Below are 26313 nucleotides of genomic sequence, written 5' to 3' on the forward strand. Positions count from 1 at the left end.
CGCTGGATTTGGATAATCTCACACAACTGTGGGGTGTGCAGTGCACCCACACCACTGCTGCATCCTGCACTGAATTCTGCTACTGCAAAATATCCACAGCACTCACCGGATATTCTGCTGGGAGCGTTTTCTCTGACCTGAAAGAATCACACGCAGAAAATATTGCAGATCATCACAGTCAGACCTGCTGCATGAGCCTGAACCATAACCAACATTTGTTTGTTTGTTTGTTTGTTTTTTTGCATCTATTATTTTCTCTCTTTCTGATCTGTTTGTTAAACTTGTTAAATAAATATGGAGACATTATTATTTTGTTGTGTTTATTTTAAATTATATGTTGGGCTAGTTTTATTTGTTTCTTCACTTTTATTGAAATATTCTACTTTTTACTTTCCAAGCTTTTGTTGTTGTTATTGAAAGTGTGTCTATTTTAAAGCGGCTGTAATGTCGCAATTTACTTAATATTCCCATACATTAAGTCTATCTGTCTATATATAAAAATAGATAAGTAAGAAACTGTACCTGGGGGCCTGTGCTGTCAGCCTCATCATGAAAAACTAGGCGACTGTATGTCAAAAATACATCGTCTGCAAAGTGAAACACATTCTTTCTAATGGCCACCAGGGGGCGACTCATGTATTAAAAAATAAATAAATGACTCCTCACTTGATCTATGATCTCGGCTGTTGCTTAGTTTGAGTTTATTAATTCTTTCCCGTGTTTAAGGTTCTGTGAATGTTCATCTTGTAAAAAGTGGTGTCCATTAGAGTCCAAATGGGAAATAAAGCGGCTGTGCTAGATGGCAGAACTACGTCAGCCCTCGTCATCACCTCTGATTTCAAAGAACCAAAACGGTGACAGCCAAAACGCCAAAATTTAGGCAGAAGGAGGAAAAAGAGATTACTTGATAAAAAAAAAAATCTGCTGGCTGAGACCTGCAGGGATATCCACTTTGATGAGCTGTTGCGAATAATAGAGCTGCTGAAAGTAACTTTAACTACTAAATGTTAAAAGGTAAAAAATAGATTAATGAATAAATGAAATCAACATAAAAAACTGCAGTTCCTGTAGTGGCCACTTGAGGCTGGTTTCAACCTTCAAACAGACCCATGGTAAAACGAAATAAACCAGTTTACAGCCTGGTATCAAAGCGTCTACACAGTTCTATTACTGAGTTTATAACAAATAAAGTAAGGTAACTGTTTTTATATCTCCTGCATTTGACTTGCCTTAAACGTAAAGTTTGCTTAGTGAGTGCTGCGGACAGTTTTATCAGCCTGCTCAGCGTCACTTCTACTAACCTAAATCCCTGAACTGGACTTGTTTACCATCTTTGTGGTGTTGATGCCTTTATATGTCAAATAATCTGGCCTCCTCTATGATTTATTTTCCCCAAAGCCATTCCAAGAAGTCTGTGCTCCAGTTTGGTGAGTTAAGCTGGATTTTTTTTTCTTTTTTTTATGCTGTTTAGTGTTTATTAGCAGGCATCTGCGTCTCTGTTTTGCATCCCTACAGTTTATAGCTGTTTAATTACTAACCAAGCTGATAACGGCGCACTCCACCTTCTTCCCCAAATGTGTCTCATTCGAGTTTTAAAAAAAACAACATAACGTTGGCCGAAGTACTAAAACTGAGGCTTCAAAGCTGGGCTTCAGAAACCAAAGGATCCCACAGTGGCTGTAGCTCTCTTTTATATACAGTTTTTGGTGAGAGCACTGAGCTAAAAGTGCATTTCCTGCTTCATGAAGGCCCCTTCTCGGGGCTTCCCTGCGTCAATGAGTTGGGTTTTTCTTAGTCAACAGAGAGTTAAACATTCACCTCTAACCACAGCCTGCTCTCAGTGTGTGTTTAAGCGCAGTATATATGTCTACCGGGCAGAGCTGAAGCATCTCTGAGGAGAACAGCTGTTGAGCAGAGCTGTAGATATTTGGTCTCTTCAGCAACATGCCGCTCTAAAGCGCAAAGGAGACATGTCAGCATCCCTAATCGGCAACAACACAGCAAAACTCTCACCCTCCTTCTTCGCCTTTCCTCCTTCCCTCCATCTTTGTAATCCCATAGGACTTTGCTCTCCCCAGTCACTGTACAACCAGCCCCCATCCCCTGCGCCTCCCCCTGTCCCGCACCAAACCGCTCTGTTGCTAGGAGACTGGAGGGGTTGAGTCGACTGCCCCCACCCCCGCTGGCAGTCGCGCGCACACATACACACGCGCACACACACACGCACACACCAACTGTAGCCGAGAGTCGCCGAGGGGAGAGAGGAGCAGTCCTGCACACAGGCAGGTCAGGAGGAGGAGGAAGAGAGGAGGAGGTGGGGGGAGGTTCAGGGGAAGCAGCTGGGTCACAAAGACAGGCCGCCAAAGATAGAAGAGATGTATCACACAAGAAATTAGCTCCATGGCCGACCAGATAAACACGAGTGGGACAGGCCGAAATCTGAAAATCAGAAATCTAATTAAAGTGAACCTGCAGGTTTCCAGCTCTGTGCAGCTTTGCATGATTCACAGTTTAAAATAAGCCTTATTCTCAGTCCGGGTCCTGGTGTCGCTGGGTTTAACCACTGCCTGAGACAATAGACTGTAGATAAAAGACAGATGTAGCTGCTGTGATGATCTCCACTGTTTTCTCTTCTCTCATGTTATCACTTTGGCAACCACCATGTTGTTTTTCTGAGCGAAAAGTGACCTTGCTTGGATAAAATGGTGGGGTGCTAATTCAACAGACTAATAAAATACAAAAAGAGACTTTGAGGATTGTATACACTGCACACTAAGTCATACTATTTGATTTATAATTTGATTAAAATGCTTCAAAAGGCGCCAAAGGCACAAAAAAGAGGTTCAGAGGTCCTATTTGGAGAGTAAACTTAGCTAAAACCTGTTAAAACAGCCAAACAGCCCCTATTTTTAAGGCTTACGACTCTCCAGCTGCCTGACTCTTTTCTTAAAAATAGGGATAACTATCCACAAAGTCCAAAATATTTTTCACCAGGCTGTAAACATGGTTTTAACATTGAAGTCTATGCATATTGACTCACTGTTGGAATTAAGCCTCAAGTGGCCACCAGAAGAATTGCAGCTTTTGCCTCTCCACTCCTTTTAAGTCATCTTTCTTCTAATTGGCTGCCCCTCTCAAGCAGAATATTACAGTGTAAACAGCAGGTGTGTTAAACCCGAGTGTTATAAGCTTTTAGGCTCACGGGATGGTTGCACATACACTGACCTCCTTATTTAAAACTCATTATTTAAAAAAGAAATCCACTTTAGCGACAGGCAAAAAAGGGAACTGCATAATAGGTCCCATTTAAAGTGAAATGCAACTTCTATTTTGCAGGATTGTTGCACAATTAGTAGCGTAAATTGATGGTGCAGGGATATGTGCTCAGGTGCTTTTATGTGTGTGTCTGTTTACATGTGTGTGTACCCAGAACACAGGGAGATGGCTGTGTCAACAGTACTCATGACTCAGATGATCTCAAGGCAGATGTGACAACAGGTCATCTTTTAAAGTCCCATCTCCCCTCTGTAAATCTATCAGCTGGCTAATGGGTACATAAATGGGCCAATCCTTGTTCCTCCTGCGCCTGTATGTGTGTCATGGGGACAACACCGCAAGACAAAGGTTTGTCATGGAAAAAAACTGGGATAAAAGAAACTCTTACCTCAACACTGTCCCCATTTTTATAATATAAAACGCCCCCCTCCCCTTCTATTTCTTTTCTTTTCACTATCATCCTCTCCTGTCTGCTTCATTTCATAAAGGCCCGTCATTAAATCCACATTAGGTGCACCGAGCTCAACCCCTCTGTCCGACGTCTCCGTGTGTGTGGGTGTGTGTGTGTCTCGGTGTGTGCTCGTCCCTCTCGGCTGCTCCCATGATGAACATTATTTGATAGAGTGTGTGACATCCCCAATATCCCACCAAGCCGGAGACACAGACGGTCCCTCTGGCCCCCAGCAGACTGGCACTGTTGACGTTTCAGTCACTGACTTAAAATGGTATGTAAATGACTCGCACATACATCATCACATCCCAGAGTCCATTTAACCGTTTTCAGGCTATTATCATGCTGTCCCAGTTCGTTAAACGTTGGCCTTGCAAAGGTATTAAAAATGACAGCAACGGTGTGGTAGGGAGATTATTGCCGTCTTTAAGGCTGTGTGTGTGCGCAGAGCACAACTCAGACTATCTCCCACACAGGGGGGAGGCCCCTGGGCCAGTTAAAAATGGTGTTAATTTCTCCTCCTATGGGAAAGCAAAGAACGGTCTCTCCATGGCAACAGAGAGGGTGCTGAAGGGAGGAAACACAGAGCATGCGATCAGCGACCCCCTCTTTGTACGAGCACACACGCTCGCGCACAGTATGGATTTTGTCACCCGTTTACAGTAAGTCACAGTAACGCAGCAAAGTCTGAGATAACCACATGAACAAATGCTGCCATAAATATACTCTTTATGGATCTTTAATTGACTCCTGTTTAACAAAGAAGACCCCAATGAGACACATCTCCAGCTTTGAGGGCAGTTTTTTTTTGTTCAGCCCCTCTTAGGAGCAAAGCATGGGCTCGGAAGTTCAAATGCTCAGCTGCTAAAAGAAGAATCACCTCAGCTCCTGTTGTGTTATTTTATACATGCAGACGATCTGCGTTTCCTTGGCTATAACGGTACTAAATGGGAATCGAAACACTCAGCAGCAACGTCTCTTCCCAGAAATTATGACCCAGTGTGAAAGCCCTTTGACTATCTTGTACAACAGTTGACTTAAGCGGGTTTACAGCTGATGCATTCGTCATTTCTGGTTCACATTATGACACCATAACTATAATCTTCCTTTTTTTCCTTGTTATCTTTTCTAAACGTTCAAGCAATTTCCCTCTCCGTCATCTGATTGATATATCATAGAAATGCCTCCAGCCTGGTGCACAACAATCAAAATGTCACTAAAGTGCACCATGCCAGCAGTTGTGACGTCTCGTTTGGCGCTCCAACAGGAAAGAACAGTGACATGAAATGCTCGGAGGGTCGTCAGCTATTGCAGCTAATGCCTAGGCCTTCCTGGAGTGATAAAATCTGTCCCAGGATCTCTCTCCTGCTTCCACCTTCTACCAACCATCTTCGGTCTTTGTGTTTTGTTAGTTTATTCGCAATAAATCATTTTTTATTTACAAAAATCTCCTGTTCGGACTTCTTCCCTGTCTCTTAGTTTGAGCCTAACCCTAACAGTTTCATATAGGAACTATTTTCTTTCGAACTGCACCCACAAACAATAGGATGTTTGCAGCCAGCTAATGGGCATTCAATACACAGGGTGTCCTTGGACGTTTGTGTTCCGATTTAGTCATTTTTCAACATGCAGAGATGCATTTTACCCCAAACTTGGATCTTTTACTCAATGTAACCAAGCAGTTTCCAGTCTCTAAACATAACCTGTGAGTCAAAGTGAAAGTTAAAGGCTGTGAAAAACAGAACAACAATCACCAAGTAAAAAAAGGAAGAAGTGCAAAACAGAAAGGACCCGATAAGACAAGAAGCCCAGTCTCCTAATGACTTATGAGACTGCTCCCACCCTCCTATTGCAGACTTTGTGTGTCTCTTCTGCCAATATTTCCGTGGACACCTTGTTTTTAATAATAAGACCCAGGGTGACATGTGACAAAAATGCATTATATTACACCCAGGGATAAGAACATGTTGCACTTCCTGTCACAAGCAGGAGCCTGTTATCAGTGCGCAGTGATACGATTGGTGGGGATAGTTTAGTACAAAGAAAGTAGTCCCAAAGTGAAACTGCCCACCTCACAAAGGTTTGTTGATTTTTTTTTATTGTTTTTTTGATTTTTCTTAGTCACCAGGTTGTGATTTCTGAAAAGAGACATTGCTGTTGGTTTTATATATATATATTCAAACTGTTTGAACACCACAGAGCCATTTCCTTTCATTATATTCAAGACAAGGCAGACATCTATACTGTTCGATATCTCCAATACTGGGTAGATGACTCTAAAACATTCTAGATGGATAAATAACAAAACAGGCCAGAGGAAAAATAATGATATTTGATTTGGGGGTAAACAGCCACTTTAAAACCTTTAAAACAAATAAATAAATAAAAGGAACAGGGAAATCACTATTAGAGGTGCTCGGGTAATTTCTCTGCAGCTCTGATGAAGAACGAGATGTGAACAACTGCGTTGATTCTTGTTTGGGCTGCTGAGCCTTTTGCCATTTGAACCCACGAGCGTGAGCCCATGTGTTGCTCCTAATAGGTGCTGCCAGAGAAGGATGAAACAAAAAAGGCTGGACAAAAGCGCTGGAGACTCTCTATGCAAAAAATAGCATTAATGCAAATGCTGCTGAATAATAGGGCCAGTATTCTTTTGACTCTGTGGCCCATCCACAAAAGACGGGCTCTCAGGGGAAACGCGGACTAATTAATCAGATAATAATGATGATGTTCCTCATCCCATCTGACGTGGGCGAGGAGCAAACATTTAGTGCCCATTTTCCGAGACATGGATAAGGACTAACAATGTGGGGACGTCCCGAGACAAACCCTTATTTTAGGAAATAAAGCTTCATTCAGTTCTTCAGTCTGAAAACCTCTTTCTGTGGTAATCATGTCTTCCTTTGATCATGTGCTGTCACTTTGTGGCTGTAACTAATGTTTATTGTCATTGTCAGCTATTGATTGATGTGGGATTTTGTCAATAAAATGTCAGAAGATCTTGAAAGGGGCTCGAGGTTGTGTCCTTTTAAATTCTTTCTTTTATCAGCGCAAAGCTCGACATGAGTGGAATAAGAACAAAAGCAGGAAATTCTCACATTTAAGAAGCCCAAAGCAGAAAGACAAAGACAAGTATTCAATTCTTTAAAAGAAAAGGTGAAAAGGCTGATTGACAGACAATAATCTGTAGCTTTATTGATCAGAAGTCAACTGCTTTGGACAAAAAAAAAGAAAGAAAGAACAATCCTGACTATGATGACGTTTCACTGTTTTCTGCTTGTTTAGATGCTGATTTCTGCTGATAGGCTCTTAGTTTTTACATCGTTTGTTTCTCTTTTGTCTATTAAACGGTTAAATGGGCTTAAATGAACACTTATTTTGTCTGGTTCACAGTCTGTGCCAGCATGTCCTGTGCGCACAGTTCGAGCCCCTTTCATGTGAAGTACTTCTGTGTGTCTCTGTGTGAGAGCATGTCCACCAAAGCCGTGAGACATGAACAGAGATATTTACAGTTTTCAGTAGGCATGGCAACAAAAAGCAACAGCTCGCAGTTTTTCAAAAATTTTCTTCAGTACAATGCTCATGTCAGCTGAAAGGAAATGCACAGGGCGATTAAGCCCCATTTCTTCACTCAGGAAGAGGCTTGTGCTCATTTTGTGTAAAATTCTGTGGTGCATCTCTGTGTCTGTTTCTGGTCCTATCCCCCTCCTCCTCTGTAGCGTCCTCTAATCAGGACATAATGAGAGCTAAACGAGGTTGCATCTCCACACTGAGGGCTGCTGGATTCTCCGAGCAGTTGCAGGGCTCTGAGATGTGCAGAAAGAGGGCGAGACAACAGGAGCAGGAGGACAGAAAATAATTCTGTGTCCCGGCTTGAAAAGAGGCATCAGCGCTGAGTCTGTGCTACTGTGCCCTGTCTTTCTGTCCTGCCACACACTGAAGCCGCCTTGTATGCTTTGCTGACACACAGAAGAGACCTTCTCTGTCTGCACATCAGCCACCAACCATCCCTACCCCCACCCAGCCTCCCGTCATTTAGCCCCATGCCTGCTCCCACACAGAAACTTGGCACACCCTGGGAGCAGCTGCAGAGGGGCTTCCAGTGCTCGCGCTCCAGAGATACGTCCCCGGCCCTGCAGCCCTGCGAGCAGGCACTGACCATTGTGTGTGCGTGTTTGTACATGTGTATGCGTGTTCCTTTTCCAGTGGCACCGGACAGCCTATTTATAAAGCCCACGAAGACCAGCTGAATCAAAAATCGGGCTTTCTATAGCAGTCACATGCACATGAATTGGTTGATTTGTGGCTTCTGACTCATCATCAGAAGCAGCTTTTGTTGGCTGATGTTTTGTTTGTTGTTTAAATTTCCCAAGTGCAGCTGAGTCAGGGGGAGGTTTCCCCCTGCCTTCTGATATTAGCTACAAAAGTGTGCACACTCCTCTCCAGTAAACATTAAGGTACCCTGTTTTTAAAAAGAACCACACTTTTAAGGCCTTGTTCAGATTTTATTTCAGCTCATCTGCTTTTCACATGGATTTTTTTTTTAAAGCTGATCAGGTTATATTGATCAATATATTAAACTGGTATCAACTAGAAATGGCCAAAAAAAAAAACAGACAAAAGCTCATCAACATCACATTTCAGGCACCATCTGCACCTGCGGAGTCAGATCACACCTGCCCTCCTGCTCAGGGGGGAAACACAATATTGAGCCGAGATTAGAGGAGTTTTGTAGTCTAAATCGTCCATTCACACAGGTAAAACACCTGTAGAGGGATCAGTGCTATTCAGCTAAAAGTCAAAGGACTCTGTCTCTGACTGGAGCCAGAATCTTCTCCGGTTTGTTCGCAGGAAATGTGTTTCTGCTCTTTGAGGTCCGGAGAGACTCTGTCCCAGCAGGCCGGGTGGGGGAGATTATTCCTGAAGGCGCTTATTTAAAATGGTGGTTGTCTCCGTGCTGGCACAGCAGGCCCAAACACCATACATAGACATGGGCGCGCGCGCGTGAGCACAGCCAGCGTGTTTGTTTTCCGCGTGCAGGAAAAGCTGCTGGGGCACTGGCTGACAGTTCATCATGCACATGTTTATCTGGCCAGTCCGACAAATAGGCCTAATAAAACTTAACCCTTGAAGCACCTGCAGCTTCACTGACCTGACTTCCATTTTACAAGCGAAACATCGCCACACATCATCCAGGAGAACGGAGAAGTGAAGTCTGAGTACTAACTGTGGGCGTATGTCGCTATCAGCCCAGAGCAGACGCTTTTGTTTCCGCCACAGCCCCTCACGTGGTCACCAATTACGCACCGCTTATACTCTCCGCTAAAATGTGGAAATTACCTGCAGTGAGTTTCTCTTGAAGATAATCTTAGACGAGCTTACAGAGCTTAACGTCGGATCGTAGACTACAGAATAAAATGCGGCAGAGGCGGGCTGTCCTGGGCTGCACAGGTGTTGCCAGAGCAACGAATGCCTGTTAGCCGATCCGCATCCTGCCCAGGACAATGAAAAGTGGGGACTAAACACTCGGGCTGTTTGCCACGCCGTGCCATTTCGTTACAATGCCCCCTCTTTCAGTACTTTAGAAGCCTATCTTTGCCCTCCCGAAGAAAGAAAAATCAGCCAGGTCGACGCACGGACACAGCGCGTGCTTCTTGGTTTAGATGGGACAGTGAGTGCGTGTGTCCTTTGATGAATCGCTGACAATGAAACCTGCTGAGCTTCTCGGCATGAAAAACGCTGAACGTGATCATCTTAAGTTTGGATTTAAAAAAAAGAAAGAAGAAGAAGCTTCTGCAGCTCCTCAGCTGGTAACACCAGAGCAACCTGACACAGACCCACCAACATGCCGCTGCATCCACGTGCGCGCGCACAGCATCACCATACCGGGCTACACGAGACCCGAACTGCAAGGTTCACGCAAAATGCTGTCAGTAAGTAAATTATCTCGTGCTTTGCACCCGGCAGCGCTGACAGGACTTAAACCTCGCTGGTGAGATGCTTTTGCTTGATAGCCTCGACTCCCTGTTTTTTTTTTTTTTGTTTTGTTTTTTCAAATGCGATTGCCAGGAGGCACCGGCGTTGCTATGGCAGCAAGGGATGACAGTAGGGCTGTTCTGGTTGGGATGTGGACAAAGTGAAGCTTCATCGGCAGGGATGAGGGCGAGACGGGACGACAAAACATTTCAAGTTGGCGTTTTATCCGTGTGACAGGTGCATGTGTGCACCCTGATATAATGATAACTTATAGGCGGCGACGGGACACCTCATGCTCATGTACACGCACGTTCCCTCTCTGTGCCACACACACATATGCACAAGCATGCACACGCACGCACACACACACACACACACACACACACACACACACACACACACACACACACTTTACCGTTGACTTGACCGGGACGTATAAAACGGGCTTCCCTGGAGCTCCTTTCTTGTTGTGCTCTCCCAAAACGTTGGTCCCGACCTGAAATCCTTTAGACTTCACCCAGAATTTGAATTTGGCGTTGATGTGGCTGTTGTCGACATAAACGCCATCCGACTCGTCGTTCTGCAACAGTGTCTGCATGATTTTGTTGTATTTTCGCCGGGTGACGGTCTTTGTTTTACCGGAGTCTCCATAAGTCCGGAGACACCAGTCCTGAAATTCACTGAACATCTCCGCCTCTAAAACGACCGGACTCCGGCTCCTTTTGGGTGCCTCCACGCACGCCTTTTTCGTTGCCATTGCTCCCCCTCTCCCTCTCTGTCTGAAACCGTTCAAACAGCCCAGGCTAATAAAGAACAGACTTGAACGGGTGGATGTCTTTCTCCTCTGGTCCCCGCTGTCCCGCGTCCAGGAGGCTCGGTTCAGGTTTGGGGACGCTACCTCTCTGTGGCTTCTCAGTCAAACTGACCCGGACAGCAGCACACCTGTTTGCAGAGGAGCAGTGCTGTCCCGAACCGCAGCAGTGAAAAATGTCACTTCCTCACATCATCCGCTGAGGAGCAGAAAGGGGGGCTGTCCTATGCTGAGCGGGTATCTCCCACCTGTGCGTAAAACGCTCCACACAAGGGTAGGCTATGAAAAAAAAGCCCACAGTCCTCGCTAAACAACAAAGAACACAGACAAAAGCGTGGAAACAAACGTCTCTCTCAGTTCCTATCGACCTACTTTCTAACAGACAACACTATTTTCGAATGCGGGTTGCTCAACCCCTCGAAAAAAGCGCAAAGATGCTCAGAGTGTACCCCTGTATGGCCATGCATCCGATCAACATGCGCCACCTGGGACTGTTTCTGCTCCTAACACCTGTTTGAATGGGATTAGCTTTTGCATTGTGGGCTTTTTCTACCACGTAAAGGGGGAAAAAACAACACACACTCAAATCTGCATTACACTGGTAATTTGCTGCAAAGCCTGCGGTTTACAAGTAGCTTTATGTTGCCCAGCCGCAGAGAAAATGTCCGATTTGGAGACACGGAGGATGGAAGAGGGTGGAGGCAGAAATCATTCTTTAAAAAAACACCGATGAAGGATTTTAAATAGGAAATACTTTACGCAGAGTGTGATTCCAATAATGTATAAAGTGCTTTTTTTTGTTCTTTTTTTTTTTTTTTAAATGGGCGTTAAATCTGAATAAAATATCAATGTATGTTTTGGAAGTCAGCTTAAGAACATTATTTATATTCACGATGAAATCTTCAAAAACAATAAAAAGAAAGAAAAATGTGTTCCGAACAAAGAATAATGAGATTATTTGTGACTTTTATGTTTAGTGACAGTGTTTGAACAACCCAGCTTGCGCGTGTCTACAGATGTTAGAGGAAAAACAGGCTCATTTAGGATCAGTGGTTTCCTCCTCGGTGCAGTTTTCTACCGTGTGTCGTGCTCTCTTTGTGTGTGTGTGTGTGTGTGTGTGTGTGTGTGTGTGTGTGTGTGTGTGTGTGTGTGTGTGTGTGTGCGCGCGCGCGCGCTTGTGTGTGACTCCTCCTGGCCTGTGCATTACAGGCCCATGCTGGCGGTGGTGACTGCTGCTGTTGCCATGACAGCAGCGCAGCAGTGTCTCCGGCCGTGCGGAGGGTGAGTGGGATGCCCCGTCCTCATCTTTCCATCCTGACTCAGACAACGGTGTGCTGCATGGGCCGAGAAGCCACACCACGACTGAATGACGAGAAGCTCAGATTGTCAGATACAGGGAAAGAAAGAAAAACGAGCTCACTCACATGTTGTGTGTGTGTGTGTGTGTGTGTGTGTGTGTGTGTGTGTGTGTGTGTGTGTGTGTGTGTGTGTGTGTGTGTGTGTGTGTGTGTGTGTGAGTGAATGCATGCGTGTTGAGTGACCGAGGCTTTCGCCAGCTTTCATTTCGTTTCATCATGTGGTCTCGTGCTGTGTCTTCTATCAGGACTGGCCTGCATGCAGGATACGCTCTGGGAGCTGCCCATCCATCTCTCAGGGGAGACGCCACGTCTCAACACAGGCTTTTATTTTGAAATGCTGAGTTTAGGACAGAAACATTCAGTTTGTTATTACTTAAAACTTGCACTCAGGGAGTAAATTGGTGTTCTCCGGGAGTGGAGGTTCTTATGTGCAACTTTCTGAGAAATTCTGCAGCACTTCTTCAGCACAGTTTTTTATATATATGTATATATATAGCACAGATTCATAGCAACAGTGGCTTGATTGTGCTTTATGTTGCAAAGGAAAGATCCATCAACATTAAAGGGTGTTGTGAGAGTGGACAAAGGAGTGAAGCCACTCTGTCCCCATCACAAGGAGTGCGTTTTGAGAAACTCCAGCAAAAAGTGTAATTTTTACTTCATCCTAATCAGAACTGAGAGAGTAAAATCTTTATAAATGATCTTATCAGCAGGCTGTGATGTTATTAAACCTGCTCGAAACAGACACAAAAGAAAAGAAGCATAGCAGAGGTATGCTTTTTTCAGTTACCAATGAACAGCTGGTATTGTACAGGTGAGTTTAATGTGGAAAACTATCTTACACCCCATTTTTATGCTGTTTCATGAGACTGCAACAGTCACTTTAATCTACCACAATCTGATTTTCTTTTTAAATTAATTATTCTGTCTATAAAATAGTTTTTTATAGAATAAAATAATAGAAATATTTTATAGAACAGTGAGACTTCTAGATTTTCACCGTTTAGGTGAACATCTTCAAATTACAATTACTGAGTTATCAAAATATCTGCATTTATTTTCTTTTGATTCATTTAAACTTAATGTTTTTTGCACCACTTTGAATATGGTAATGTTTTATATTTCACCTGAGGTGTTGAGATAAAACACTTTCAAAATGTTTCCCTTCATTTAATATCAACAAGCAAAGACAAATTCTCACACTGTGCTGTCATCACAAAGAAAACTTTTATTTCTGTCTCACATGTCTGGCTTTAGGTAATGTCTGTAAAACTGACAATAATTCAGATCTCTGGCTTTTATGAAAAGAACAAACTGGAAGACAAACCGTCCTTAACTGCAAAATAGAGCGAAAGACAAAAAATTCTCCCCACTTTCCTTTCATCACACTTTACAAAACCATCAGAGGCACAATTTGTCCCTGCAGGCCATGTGTTTGTCTCTGTTTATGCTATCAAATGTGATGCTTTAGTACATTAGTACATACATTAGTAAGAATCTGGGTCATCTTGATCCCAGTAATATAACTGGTTCCAACCTTTCATATTATCATGCATTAGATTAACCTGGGTCGAAAGGGGCTCAGGCAACAAGGCTGGTTCACCTGTGGATAAAAAACAGGGACATGTGGTTGCTTTGCCTGTGTGTTATTCTCTGCTTTATCTCTGAATGTTGTCTTATGTGTCATTCACAGGTTTTAGTTCCACATCTGCACATATTTGCAGAACTTTACCATCATTTTTATTGTTTTGAGGTTAAACTCGAGCTTCTATTGTAGAAACAGCTGACCGGTTGTTAACCCATAAATCACATCGGTGTTGTGCTAAGCCACACAGGGCATGTTATTACCCTGTGATTTTACCATATTGGATTTTTCTTATCTGAAGGATGTTTTGAGCCCTGGAGAGCTGAAATCATCTAGTATGTAACATACTTTAAAGATTCTTGGAAACTGAAAGGGTGAAAGAGCAAACAGTGGTAAACACGTAGCTTTATCTCACAGGAAGTCCAAATGAGTACTTGCTGTTTATATTTCGAGCTCTTTTGGTAAAACTGTTGGTAGATCTGTACTCATATGTAACATAATGAATGCACAGCTTGTAATTTTACAGCGTGACAAAAAGGACTGCAGAATTCGCACATATTAAAGGATTCAGGACTCAGATTGCCCTCGTAGCTTCCTGTGAGCCAAGAACATCTCTCAGCGCCACCATCCGTGCGCGTCAGCTGTTGGACCTCTGGGCAGGGTCATGCCTCCTCACTCCTAATGAGGCAAAACTGCTGTAATTATGCTCACAATCTCCCACTGAGCGCTTTCTGTTCACCATGAGGTGGACTGCTGCTGTCCTGGGGGGCCACAGCAAGGGCTGTCTCGCGCTGAGATACCTCACGTTCAAAAATAAAACCCAAGTTTTCGACACACAGGCAGGATGACAGCATTTTCACACCCTTGCTTGAACCTCAATAACTGCTGCTTCAACTCAACTCTTTTATCGACCTCACTGTCCACACGCAGCGCTGTCTCTATTAAATTAGTCTTTCCTGCTAATGCCCCTTGCGATGTTGTCAGCGTGCTATCCGCTGGTGGAGGCAGGATTCACAATCAGAGACATTATAATAGAAAGAAATGGCACTCAAAGGACCATGAATTGAAATCTATGTGAGAGGTATGTAACTGCTAAGGCGGTGGTGGAATTCAAGTCCAAACATTTGGTGGCAGCAACACCAAGTAAAATTCCCTCTTCTTTTAACAACAGTCCACAGACATCTGGGAACTGAGGAGACCAGCTGCTGGACATTTGGGAGAGGAATGTAGTCCCATTATTGTCTGATAGATACTTCCAGCCTCTCAACAGTCCTGGGTCTTCTTTGTCCTGTTTTTGGTTTCCAAATGTTGGTAAGAGGACTAACTGCAGGCAGGCCAGTTCAGCAGCAGTCTTCTAATATGAAGCCATGCTGTAGTAACAGCAGCAGTTTAGCGTTGTTCTGCTCAAACATGGGACACCTTCCCTGAAAAAGACATTGTCTGGATGGGAGCATATGTCGCTCTGAAACCTGTTTATACGTTTTGGCACCTTGCTTTTCTGGTGCAAGTCCAGATGTGCAAGCTAAAGATTTTTTTGGGCACTAATGCACCTCCATAGAATCAAAGATGCAGGCTTTTGAACTGAGCGCTGATAACAATCTGAATGGTTGCTGTCCTCTTTATTTGGATGCAGCATCCATGTTTTCCAAAAGAATGTCCGATTTTGAGTCATCGAACCTCAGAACAGTTTTCCACTTTGCTTTGGCCTGGATCATATTCACATATTGATTTTTCTTTGCATCACAGAGCTTTAATCTGTATTTGTGGATGAATCATGTTCACAGACACTTTCTGGACGTGTTCCTGAGCCCATGCAGTGATTAAATTATGGTTTATCATGCAGGACCACCTTAGGGCCCGAAGATCACAGGCATCCAGTATTAAATTTCACACTTGTCCCTCACACACAGAGATTTCTCCAGATTGTCTGAATCTTTTGATCATATCATGAACTGTAGGTGATGAAATATTCAGTCTTTGCATTCCAAAATTGTTCCACACTTTGCAGGTGCATTTTGTTCCAGATTGGTGAACCTCTGCCCAACTTTACTTCTGAGAAAGTGTGCTTCTCTAAGATTCTGTTTTTATACCCAGCAATATTACCAACTTCTCCCGCGGTTTCTCTTTAGTACCACTTACTTTTCCAGCCTTTTCTTGCCTCCTATCTTAACTTTCTTAAAAGATTTTGCTGGCATGAAATTCATAATGAGCTAACATTTTTCATTAAATAGTAAAATGTCTTGATTTAAACATTTGGCATGTCTTTTATCCTCTGTTGTGAATAAAATATAGGTTTATGACATTTGAAATCCATTGCATCCATGTTTTTTACACACCTTTTTTTGATGGGGTCCTCTAACTTTCAAGGGGAAAAGCTTTTTAAAACCTTATTCTGGAGCAAGGTCAGCAAACTATTTAAAGCAGTTTTTATCTGATGTGACTGGTGATTCCGTAAATCCAGCTTTTATGTATCCAGCTGTGTGACCAAGATGGCTGTAAGTGGTAAGAACTCATCCTAGAAGACGATTGTCAGAATTTATTGGAGGGTCATTGTTCTAGTCATTTGTTTTTCATAAGAAAACATAACACTACAGATCCAGTCTATATTGTAATCTTATCATGTCATAAACAGAGCTGCATGACACTGGTCTGTGAGCACAGGTCCCACTAAAGTACGTCAGGCCCTTATTCCACCCTCATGGAGTCTGTTCCTGACAGTTTGACTAGAAACACGCACGAATAGCCTGCTGGAGGTCATTTAGTATGCTCCTCCTCTTCCTTCTCACACAAAGGAGCAGATCCCGGTCCTGCTGCTGGGTTCATGACCTTTCCAGCTCTCCTCGTGTAATGGCCCCTCTCGTGATATCTCCTCCATACTCTCGAGACTGTGCTGGAAGACACAGCAAGACACATGTGGATGTGCCATCATGGAGGAGCTGGGCTACCTGAGATAAGGACACTAGCAAAAAGTAAAACTAAAGGCAAATTGCTCAAGCGGGATAAGGAGAGAGCAGTTGTCCTTAGCCACCACCTTGTTGCCTCTCCAGTGCACCTGGTGTCACTTTCATTTGCACTAAAACACGTGAAGCTAATTCTGCTTCCTCAGATAGATAAAACCTAAAGTTTTACTGACTTTGTGTTATACTGTGAGGATTGAGTGTTCCCTTAATTTGTCTGTGCAGAAGAAGATTTTAAATAAAAAGGTTTAAAAAAAAAAGTCTTAGTTAAGCTATTTCTGGTATGTCAGTCTTAAAGGAGACCATTGATTTTCAAAGAGCAGACATGCTTCAGGTGTAAGCACTTTTAGACTTTCAACAAACAGATCCTTATTTTTAATAAAAGTGTGTTTACTGTATCCAGGGATTTCTTATCTTTTCTGTTGTTTTCATAAAACAAAATGCTTCATCTGGGTTTTTCTTGAGTAAAAACGGGGTATGTGACTGTTGAGGTGTTACAGCTTCTTCATATGTGCCACTAGATGTACTTAAAAAAGAAGGGAGCCCACTCAGGGAGCCCGGATTTTCACGCTACACCACTCATATAAATATTCAAGTTGAGAACACGGAAACTCTAATTCACTACAACATGTAAGCAGAGGTATCGCAAGCACTGATGGTATCTCTGAATGCTACATTCAAGGTTTTCTCCTCGGGGGTATTTGCACTGCTAACAAGATTTCTTGTGTAGTTGTAGCGTAAACAAACAAAATCTGTCTTGGATGAACCTGAGCAGAGCTTAAGGGAGGACATACAGGGGGCGGCCTCACAGTAAACAGAGACGGGGAGACAGACAGCGGCACAGAGCTGAGAGTGTGAGACTGAATAAGAGGATGAGAGGCAGGCGCACTGAGGGGGAGTGATGGTGAATCAGCCTCAGTTAGGATGACAAGTTTACCCTGCTCCGCCGGTGTTGATCTGCGGGCGTGATTAAGTCTGAGTGACAATTTGATGGCTAGTGCCTCCTGATGGAGGAGCTGAAAACTGCACCTTCTTTGTGTCCCCCATTCTGAAGCGTACCTGTCCTACATAAGATGTAAACGTTAAAGAAAAAAATGCACGCAAATGATCAACTGCTTCATTTGTGTGTCTTGATCATCATATATTGTTTTTGTTTTGTATTGAATCACTCTTATGTTTTATGTTCCCTTTCAGAATAAATGGTTAGCGTTTCCACTCATGCACAATAAACTGAAGGAAATAATTAATGTTATTTCGTTTTCGTTATTTTCGGTGGTTTAAGTACTGAAAATAGCTTAGTCAGTTTTACCAGGACTAGTTTATACCACCTACTTATTAGGCAAACCTTGCTAGTACTGGGTTGGACCCCTTGATCCTTCAGAGCTCGCTTTAGTTTTCATGGCGCAGATTCAACATTCTTCTAAGATTTTGATCATATTGACATGATTGCTTCACACAGTTGCTGGAGATTTGTCAGCTGCACATCCATGATGTGAATCTCCCGCTCCACCATATCCCAAAGGTGCTCTGTTGGACTCAGATCCGATGACCGTGAAGGCCATTTGAGTCCAGTGGACTCATTTTCATGTCCGGGATACCAGTTTGAGATTAACTGAGCTTTGTGATATGGTGTTATTCATCTGAATGTCGCAAAGTCATCAGTTTTTTCAGTCTTCTGTTGTCCAGTTTTGATGAGCTCCTGTGAATTGTAGCCTCACTTTCCTGTTTTCAGCTGATGGCACTCGGTGCGGTCTTCTGCTTCTGTAGGCTGTTTGCACACTCACAGAAACTCATCTGGTTGTAATGAGTTTTTAACCACACCTTGCAGACAGGTTAGTGTAATATAAAGCAAGATTGGTGATTGGTTTGGAGCTAAAGTGATTACAAACCCCACCCTAGAAAAAAAAAAAGAAACTAAACCAGAAAGGAAACTTAACTGTAAAACAAAATAGAAAGAAATTTGATGAAAAATAGAAAATAACTCTGATTCAAAGTGCATTAAAAACTAAGATTAAGCCAGCATGAGAAGAACAGTGAGATAAACGCACACGAGGAATCACAACGATGAAGCTTTAATAATAAAACTAATAAAATAGGATAAAACTCATGTCTATTGTAATGAGGTGGAACAATTAAACTGCACTTTTTACATTAGCAGCAAGTGAGAATGTCCCAAATTATTGTGTGAATGATCAAATCAAATTGAATATTTCCTAAATTGTTTGAGATCCACAATACAACATATACCATGAACTTTACAATTATAAGACTCTAACTGCACAAATGTGATAATCAAATGTTTGGATCATTTATTCCTCTGGATTTAAACATTTGCACTATAATCGTTTTGTAATTGTATGTTATTGTAAAAAATATTTTCTGTTAAATGTATTATGAATATCATGCATGGATATATTTTTAAAGCTCCACCAAAGATTTTTTTAGCCTGAGCCAAAAGAAAATCACTGTCTTTCTTAATTAAAGTTTCCTTTACTCTAACATAAGATTGATTTCTGATAATCCAGCTAAAGCCTGGCATAAACTGAGCTTGTAAAACAGGACAACGATCCTAAGCACGGCAGCACATCTACAGCAGAATGTCTCATAAAGAAAATAATTAAGTCTCGCAGTGATCAAGTCAAAGTCTAGACCTCAACCTGACTGTTATTGCTGTGGTGGGACCTGAAGAGAGCTGTACATAAACAAACGCCTACAAACCCCAATGAACTGAAGCAACATTGTAAAGAAGAGTGGGCCAAAACTCTGCCAAAATTATGTGAGAGAGCGATAAAAATCATACAGAAAACAATGACTTCAGATTTATTACTGCTGAAAATGGTTCCATAAGCTTTTGGATCGTGGTCTGTACACTTCTTCTAAAGTAAGTAGGCCCACTTACATGATGTACTTGGGGATTTATACTTCTGCATTAAACACCATAGGGGAATCCTTACTTATAATTTCATCGTTATTAAAATATAAATCTTTTTAACTATTATGCACACTTTATTATTATAAATAAATCGATAAAAGAATCAAAATAATCTCCAAAAGCAACATTAAAGCAATGCATTAATGAATCAATAACTTTGATCTGCATTAAAATAAACAGCTGCTCTCTGGGGTTTTTGCAGTTTCACTGACCACTGCACAGTCTGACCTTGGAGTGAATTTGCTGGGACGTCCACTTCTGGGAAGATTGGCAACTGTCTTGAGTGTTTTCCACTTGTGAATAATTTCTCCCTTTAGAAAGATGAACTTCAAATTGTTTGGAAGTGACCTTATAACCCTTCCCAGACTGATGGACAGCAGCAGCTGCTTTAAGATGCTGTTGATGTCTTTACTCCACAGCGCTGTGTTAACACACACCTGAATGCTCCAGACCCGACTACCAGACTTTACTTTTATAGAGGTGCTCATGCTGGCTGATGATTAGTTAATCAATTATTAGCAGCGCTTTGCTGCTACTTACCTGCTTAATTCCTATGGTAGCAGTAAAAGTGTATGAAGATTTTCACACACTGCTTCTGAGTTATAATTTTTGTTAAATAACTAATGATATAATTTATTATACCCTTAAATGTAAAACCTTAGAAATGGAAAATGGTGGACTTTCTCTTAAGACGACTCAATATGATACTCAATATGTGTACTTTTACTGTAAAATAATTTTAATGTTAGTAAACATGGTTAAATCATCAATGTTGTTTCACAGTTCATCATTTTTTCCACATACCACGGAGATCAGGTCAGGCCCTCTTTACAAAGTAAGAAATATTATCACAATCAAGAAGTGAATTGCTCACATATTTTTAATGCATTTAATTGACACCTTATTTGATTACGCAATGCTTGTGACCACACAGCCACGTAATATCCTCTCTACATGTCATGGTTCAGTGAGAAACAGGACACAGATGCAGGATTATCAGGCAGAACAGGTAAACATATAACTGATCTTTAATTTAAACTGGAAACCAAAATCTGTAAGATGAGAAAAAAAATCCACAAAGAAAGCAACTACAGTCCACTGAATCGAAGACATAAACTGGGAAACACAAGGGCAGACAAACAGAATCCAGAAACTGGCTGGTAACACACACAAGGAGGGATAACAGACACTCTGACAAAGACTGAAGGGAAAGTAAGGCTATAAATGCACGTAAGAGGCAATCAGGGAAACACCAGGGAAACGAGATGCAGCTGAAATTAATCAATGCAATGACAAAACGAAGTTAAACTAAACACAAGATTCAAGAAGCAAATGATAAAATATAATAAAATAAAACACAAAGTAACTAAACAGGGAAACATCTAACGACTTGACATGGGAGGGTGAAACTCAAATAAACACCAGGCAGTACAAAACCATAGAGAATAATGAATAAAGGAAAACTCAAAATAAGCCGATCATGACACCACATACACAGATCGTACCAGTCGCTTCCTAAATAAACAGAAAGTTTTTTACTTTACCTATTTTAACTTCAGTCTCATTGTGTGTTGCATGCTGAATGTAATTGTTTGAAATGTCACAGCCATCAGCGCTCTACCCCCCTGCAGTGTTAGCATCATAAACCTGTGGTGCAAACTGTTTATGGAGTAGATTTAAAAGTAAAAAGTAGGGTTGAAACTCTACTGTCATTTTTATTCTTCTCACCACAACTGAGGTAAAAGGGTAATATTAAAAAATCCCTGTGCTAGAAAGATGTCCTGGGCAAGACTGGTGATTTTGGCGTGTACCTGGTGTGGTCTTCTGCTGATGTACCGCATCTTTTTCAGTGTTGTGCAGAGATGCTCTTATGCATACCTTGTGTCTAATGAATGGTTATTTGAGTTACTGTTGCCTTAGTATGAGCCTGAAGCAGTCTGGCAATTCTCCTCTGGCTTTTTCAGACATGCTCATGGGCTTTTTCCAGTGAGTGGCAGTATTTACTGAAATACTCAGACCAGCCTGTGCACCACTAACAACCATCTCATGTTTAAAGTCACATAAATTACCTTTCTTTCCCATCCTGATGCTCGGTTTGAATATCAGAATGTTATCTTGACAGGCATAAATAGACTGAGCTGCTTCCATGTGATTAGCTGATTGGATATTTCTGATGCTTTCTATTGGTTGCGTTTTTCAAAAAAAGAAAAGAAAAGAGAAAAAAAAGCCTAGACTAAAAGAATGATCAAAAATAAATACACCCAGAAAATATTTATTTGGGTGTATTTATTTGAGGGATGGGGGAATCCAGGAAACACACCTGCATGACAAAAATCACATAACCAAACAAAAAAGCCTAATCCAAATTTCTCACAATATTTTACATTGAGATGGATTCCTGGGACAAGTAGTGCTACTATAAAAAGTATTATTCAAACCAAAAAATTAGGGATCTCAAAAGGGATTTTATTGAAAGTGGATAAGACTAAGATTTATTTATTCCTTCAGTCATTATACTTTTTGAGTGTTTTGTCTCTAATTCTTCTCATACGCTGCTGAGATGGGATGAGATTAAGCTGTGTAAAGGAGAGAGGGAGCCGGCTGTCTGCATGTACTCTCTATTATATCAATTCCCTCTTTGTCTGCTCAGTGTGCCGCCACATGGAACAGAAGCCAGAAGTTGCATTACCAGCCTGGCGTGGTGACGGTCACACTGACAGTCCTTATGGGACCATGAGGCGGTGAGGCAGGGAGCAGTGGGTCGGGGGTCCGGGGTGGCGGCAGGCCATCGGGACAGCGCAGCCGCGAGGTAGCCAGGAGACGGCAGAACGGGCACCATGGAAACACAAGCGGCCCCGGCAAATCATGGCAACTGGTAACTAAGTAACAGGAAACGATGGGCCATGCAGGGTGGATGATTGTGGCTAATCATGAGGGGAGGAGGGAGGGACAATGACGGGCCATGGCTCTCTGCAGACCTCTCTGCTCTGAAGTGCGAGCTCGCTCCCTCCCCACGTGCGCCGGGTTGACACGGAATTAGAGAGCTGGAGGGGAGCGGGGTGGGGGGTGTCCACACTTTCCTCACTGTCATTTTCTGTTCAAATCCATGAGGGGGTGTGGATGAGCACACTGCACGAGGAGAGGAGAAATGAGGCGAGTAGCAGCCATTAAACTTCCTTTTCTCTCTCTCTCTCTCTCTCTCTCTCTCTCTCTCTGTGTGTGTGTGTGTGTGTGTGTGTGTGTGTGTGTGTGTGTGTGTGTGTGTGTGTGTGTGTGTGTGTTCGTGTTTAAACAGCTATAATCAATAACAGGCTAACAGAGAATTGAAAACTCTTGTTCTGCACCAAAACTTATTGTCTTTTCCAGATAGACCCATACGTTTTTGGACAATTACAGTGGGCTTTTAATGTTTCTTTGTAATTTTGTCAGTAGATCAGTCAGGATGGGACTGAATGCAGGCTGTTAGCATTAAATGAGGGTAAACAAAGCCACTGCATAAATAATGTTTAGGAAGAACATCCATTTTTACACACAGGCCACCACATTACAACATGCTACCACCCATAGCAGCTAAAGAGCCAGATATTTCATCAGGGGGTGGTTGAGACCAAAAACAGATTAAAAGAAGAGTTTGTTCTGGAGTTATTAATCTTTTCTTGTTTCTGCTGCCCCCAAGTGGCCCCACCCAAAAACTTCTCACTGCAGGTTTAAATGTGGCAGTTAATAGGAAGTAAAAGTTAACTGTGTATTTATGACTTGCTCCCTTTTACACAACAGTCTTTAAGCTATGTACCCGCTGTCCCTCCCTTTCAGGCGACTTCCCTGTCTGCTGCGAGGGGCCCCAGAGGAAGCCTGTTATCACCTCACAAAGCCACATTGTGTGCATGACCTAACCACTGCTCATAAACTAAAGCTTTATCTGTGACACAACATCTGCTTACTAAATTGACAGGCACGAACAAAGTGGCTTCAAAGTCTGCAAGTCGAGCCATAAACAAGCACAGGGTGTCAAAAAGCCAACAGTCATCACAGCAAAGCCCCCGAAGCGTGATCTGAACAGTCAAAAACCTCGATTTTCATGTGGCCGAGGCACTCAACCACTGCCCTCTAACATGTGTGGGATCCATCAGCACCACCTGGATTTGGTTCCTTGATCACGCTGATACTTCTCAGCTGTAATAGGCTCAGTGTGGAGAGGCACAAACACTCCCTGTTGCCCAGACACTCCACAGCTCTTATTCAGCCCTCTTGATTGGCTGTGACATGCTTACGGCGGCCCCCTGTAGCTCCACTGACATCCACTTTACAACGGCTGTGTGGCACATCTGATTGCACCTGTCAGGCTCTGTCCTTTTAAGCCTTATCCCCTAAATGCTCCCGCTGACCTTTGTCTCTGTTTTCTTCCCCTTTTCAGATTTTTCCTCCTTGTTCTCAGACCACTTGTTACTCCCTCTTCTCTGCCCACATTCTTCTGAGAGATCTTTTGAGCATCCCCCCTGAAACATGTTGATATTAAGTGATTATTATTGTAATGACTGTTGATTGCATGTAATAGTTCATGCGCTCTGTCGGTATTGCTATTTTATTCACGAAACAGCAGGAGTCCATTTCTGCGGAGCAAATCATCACAATATGGTGTCTGAAGTTCCTTCACCTACTGTGTTTTTCACATTGAAATTCAACTATTTAACTACAGATGCTAACAAACTGCAGTTAAAAAACCCCAATATAAATTAGCTTAAAGTCAACCAATAAGCTTGCTTGTTTTTTTCTGCATATGATTATGATGGTGGCTGCTCATGGACAAAATCTGAAATCATGTAGGTGGCATAGTAGAGTCATGTGAAAAAGAAAGTGTACCGTTTTTTAATTCTGGGTTTCTTCATATCAGGACAAAATTTAAAAAAATATCTGGTCATCTGGAAGTCTTCAAATTGTTTAACCTACATAAGATACATTACACCATGCCGTTATTTTTCTAACAATAACTAAGGCAAAAAAAAAAAATGCTTGAGCTAATTGTTTTCTGTATGACTTTATCAGTCTCCCACTTTGTTACAGCTGTTTCAGTTCACTGAGGTTTGCAGGTATTGATCCTAAGGTCCCACCACTGCATTTCAGTCGGGTTAGGGTTTGGACTTTGACACCTTGACTATTTTCCTTTTCAGCCATTGTGTTACAGATTTACCCCCGAGCCCAGTTTGAGCCAAGCTTCAGGTGTCAGGCAGACAACCTTATATCTGATTCCACAATACTTCGGTCCACAGAGGTGTTCACGGGCAACTCAGTGGCTGCAAGGTGCCCAAAACAAGCCCAAATCACTGTGCTTCACAGTTTGTGCGAGGTGTTTGTACTCATATGATTTGCTCCGTGTTTTATTTGTTGTTGCTTTGTGTTGTTTTACCAAATATGGTGCTGTATATTAACGGTCCAATTTCCACTTTTTTTTCTTTTTGTTTTGTTTTGTAAAACCGGATCATTTAACAAGTGATAATTTTTTCTCTTATGAATATAAATAATCGGTATGAGCCAAAAGCTCACACTTCAGACTCCTCTAAAAAAGTTTTTTTTTTTTACTTCTAACTTTGCATGATGTCAGCGAGATCCCTAATATGCTCATCCCAGACAGTCAGAGCAATGCTGGCTTAAGGGAGGAGCTAAAACTTTATGAATTTCCTTCTGGGATGATTAAAGTTATTCTTATTGATTTTAATCTTAGCTCGTTTTGGCATTAACTCCAAGTAGGTCCTGCCCTTCCTCACATGTAGCATGCAGCAACACATAATCTACTTCAGATGTTTTTTCACTACATTAAATAGTCTGCTAGGGTACAGCCTGGGTTAAACAGAGAGCAGACCAGACAAGACACCCATTCGCTTGCTCTGAATTCTCCAAACAATGACCTGCACTCTTCTCACATGGGACAAATCTTACATTACAGATTTTGTATTAGTCAGGTTAAAGACCCTTTAATGCAATGGTAATGTCTGAAACTCATAGCTACAGTGAATAAGCTTTAGTAAGGTGCTGGGCTGCCATATGCCATAACAGCTCCAGTAATCTTTGGCACTGATTGGGCAGAAATGTTTTACTGTAGGATAAACCAAGAGATAAATTCACTTTGACCCACAGCTATTACTGACTGAATTTAGCTTTTTTTTTTCAGGGTTCAAAGGCTTCAAATCATTCAGTCCAGCAGTTTAACTAGTTTGTCACAGATTTGAACATTACTATGACAGGATTATGGACATAATGATGTTTGTAAATGTAAAAGGTGTTTTAAAGCAATAAAATAAATATAAGATAATTATTTAACACCCTAAAATAATCTATATACATGATTAATGACATTAATATGATATGATGTTCCGTATATGTGTGAATATGGTTACAATGTATAGACTGAAGATAAACATTGGCTGTGTTTTCCAGTGAAAATTAAATGTGAATTTTAGAAATGTTAGAAATTGAAGTGTTTTAAAGTTTTTCTTCATACAGCAACACTAAAATAAAAAACAACTAAACTTTGTGATTGCATTTACATGTCATATTAAAATGTTATTTTTTAAAGAAAACATTTTCTTAAATGCAAAAATATATGAACAATCTCAAGTACAGTCAAAGTTCAGTGTAAATTAAAATAAGATGTATATGCAATCTAATCGAAGGCGGTACATTTGGTGTGTGTTCATGTTTTTGTGCATGTGTGTGTGTCTGCATGTGTAAGTGTACACATGAATGAGTGAGGTTGTGTATAAGCCTTTAAGGGAGTATGTGATGGCTGCAATGTAGAAAAGCGAACAAATCAGGATTCTGAAGTTTCCTTTTTTTATTCGGACAAAAAATAGAATAAGTCAGGGAACATGTCTCTGACCTCTGAGCGCTTTCATGGGGTAAAAGATACTTTTCAAAAATTAAAACCTATGCTGAAAGCGATAACCAATCCCTCTCTTCTTCTGTTCCTACA

General features: G+C 41.9%; 1 protein-coding gene across 1 annotated transcript in view; it reads right to left on the bottom strand.

Moving 5' to 3' along the window:
- The window catches only part of nol4la (nucleolar protein 4-like a), a 35639-nt gene extending 24710 nt beyond the window's left edge, over nt 1-10929 (bottom strand). Inside the window, exon 1 of the mRNA XM_086276894.1 lies at nt 10119-10929. Within this exon, the coding sequence (XP_086133020.1) occupies nt 10119-10460 (342 nt within the window). The 5' untranslated portion in view covers nt 10461-10929. The remainder of the gene's footprint in view (nt 1-10118) is intronic.
- Nucleotides 10930-26313: the final 15384 nt, after the last annotated feature.

Source organism: Aulonocara sp. 'chitande type north' Nkhata Bay, linkage group LG20 (genome assembly GCF_057382095.1).
Source record: "Aulonocara sp. 'chitande type north' Nkhata Bay isolate Kocher_YH1m ecotype deep benthic linkage group LG20, A_spYH_male_GT1.1, whole genome shotgun sequence".
NCBI classification, from domain to species: domain Eukaryota; kingdom Metazoa; phylum Chordata; class Actinopteri; order Cichliformes; family Cichlidae; genus Aulonocara; species Aulonocara sp. 'chitande type north' Nkhata Bay.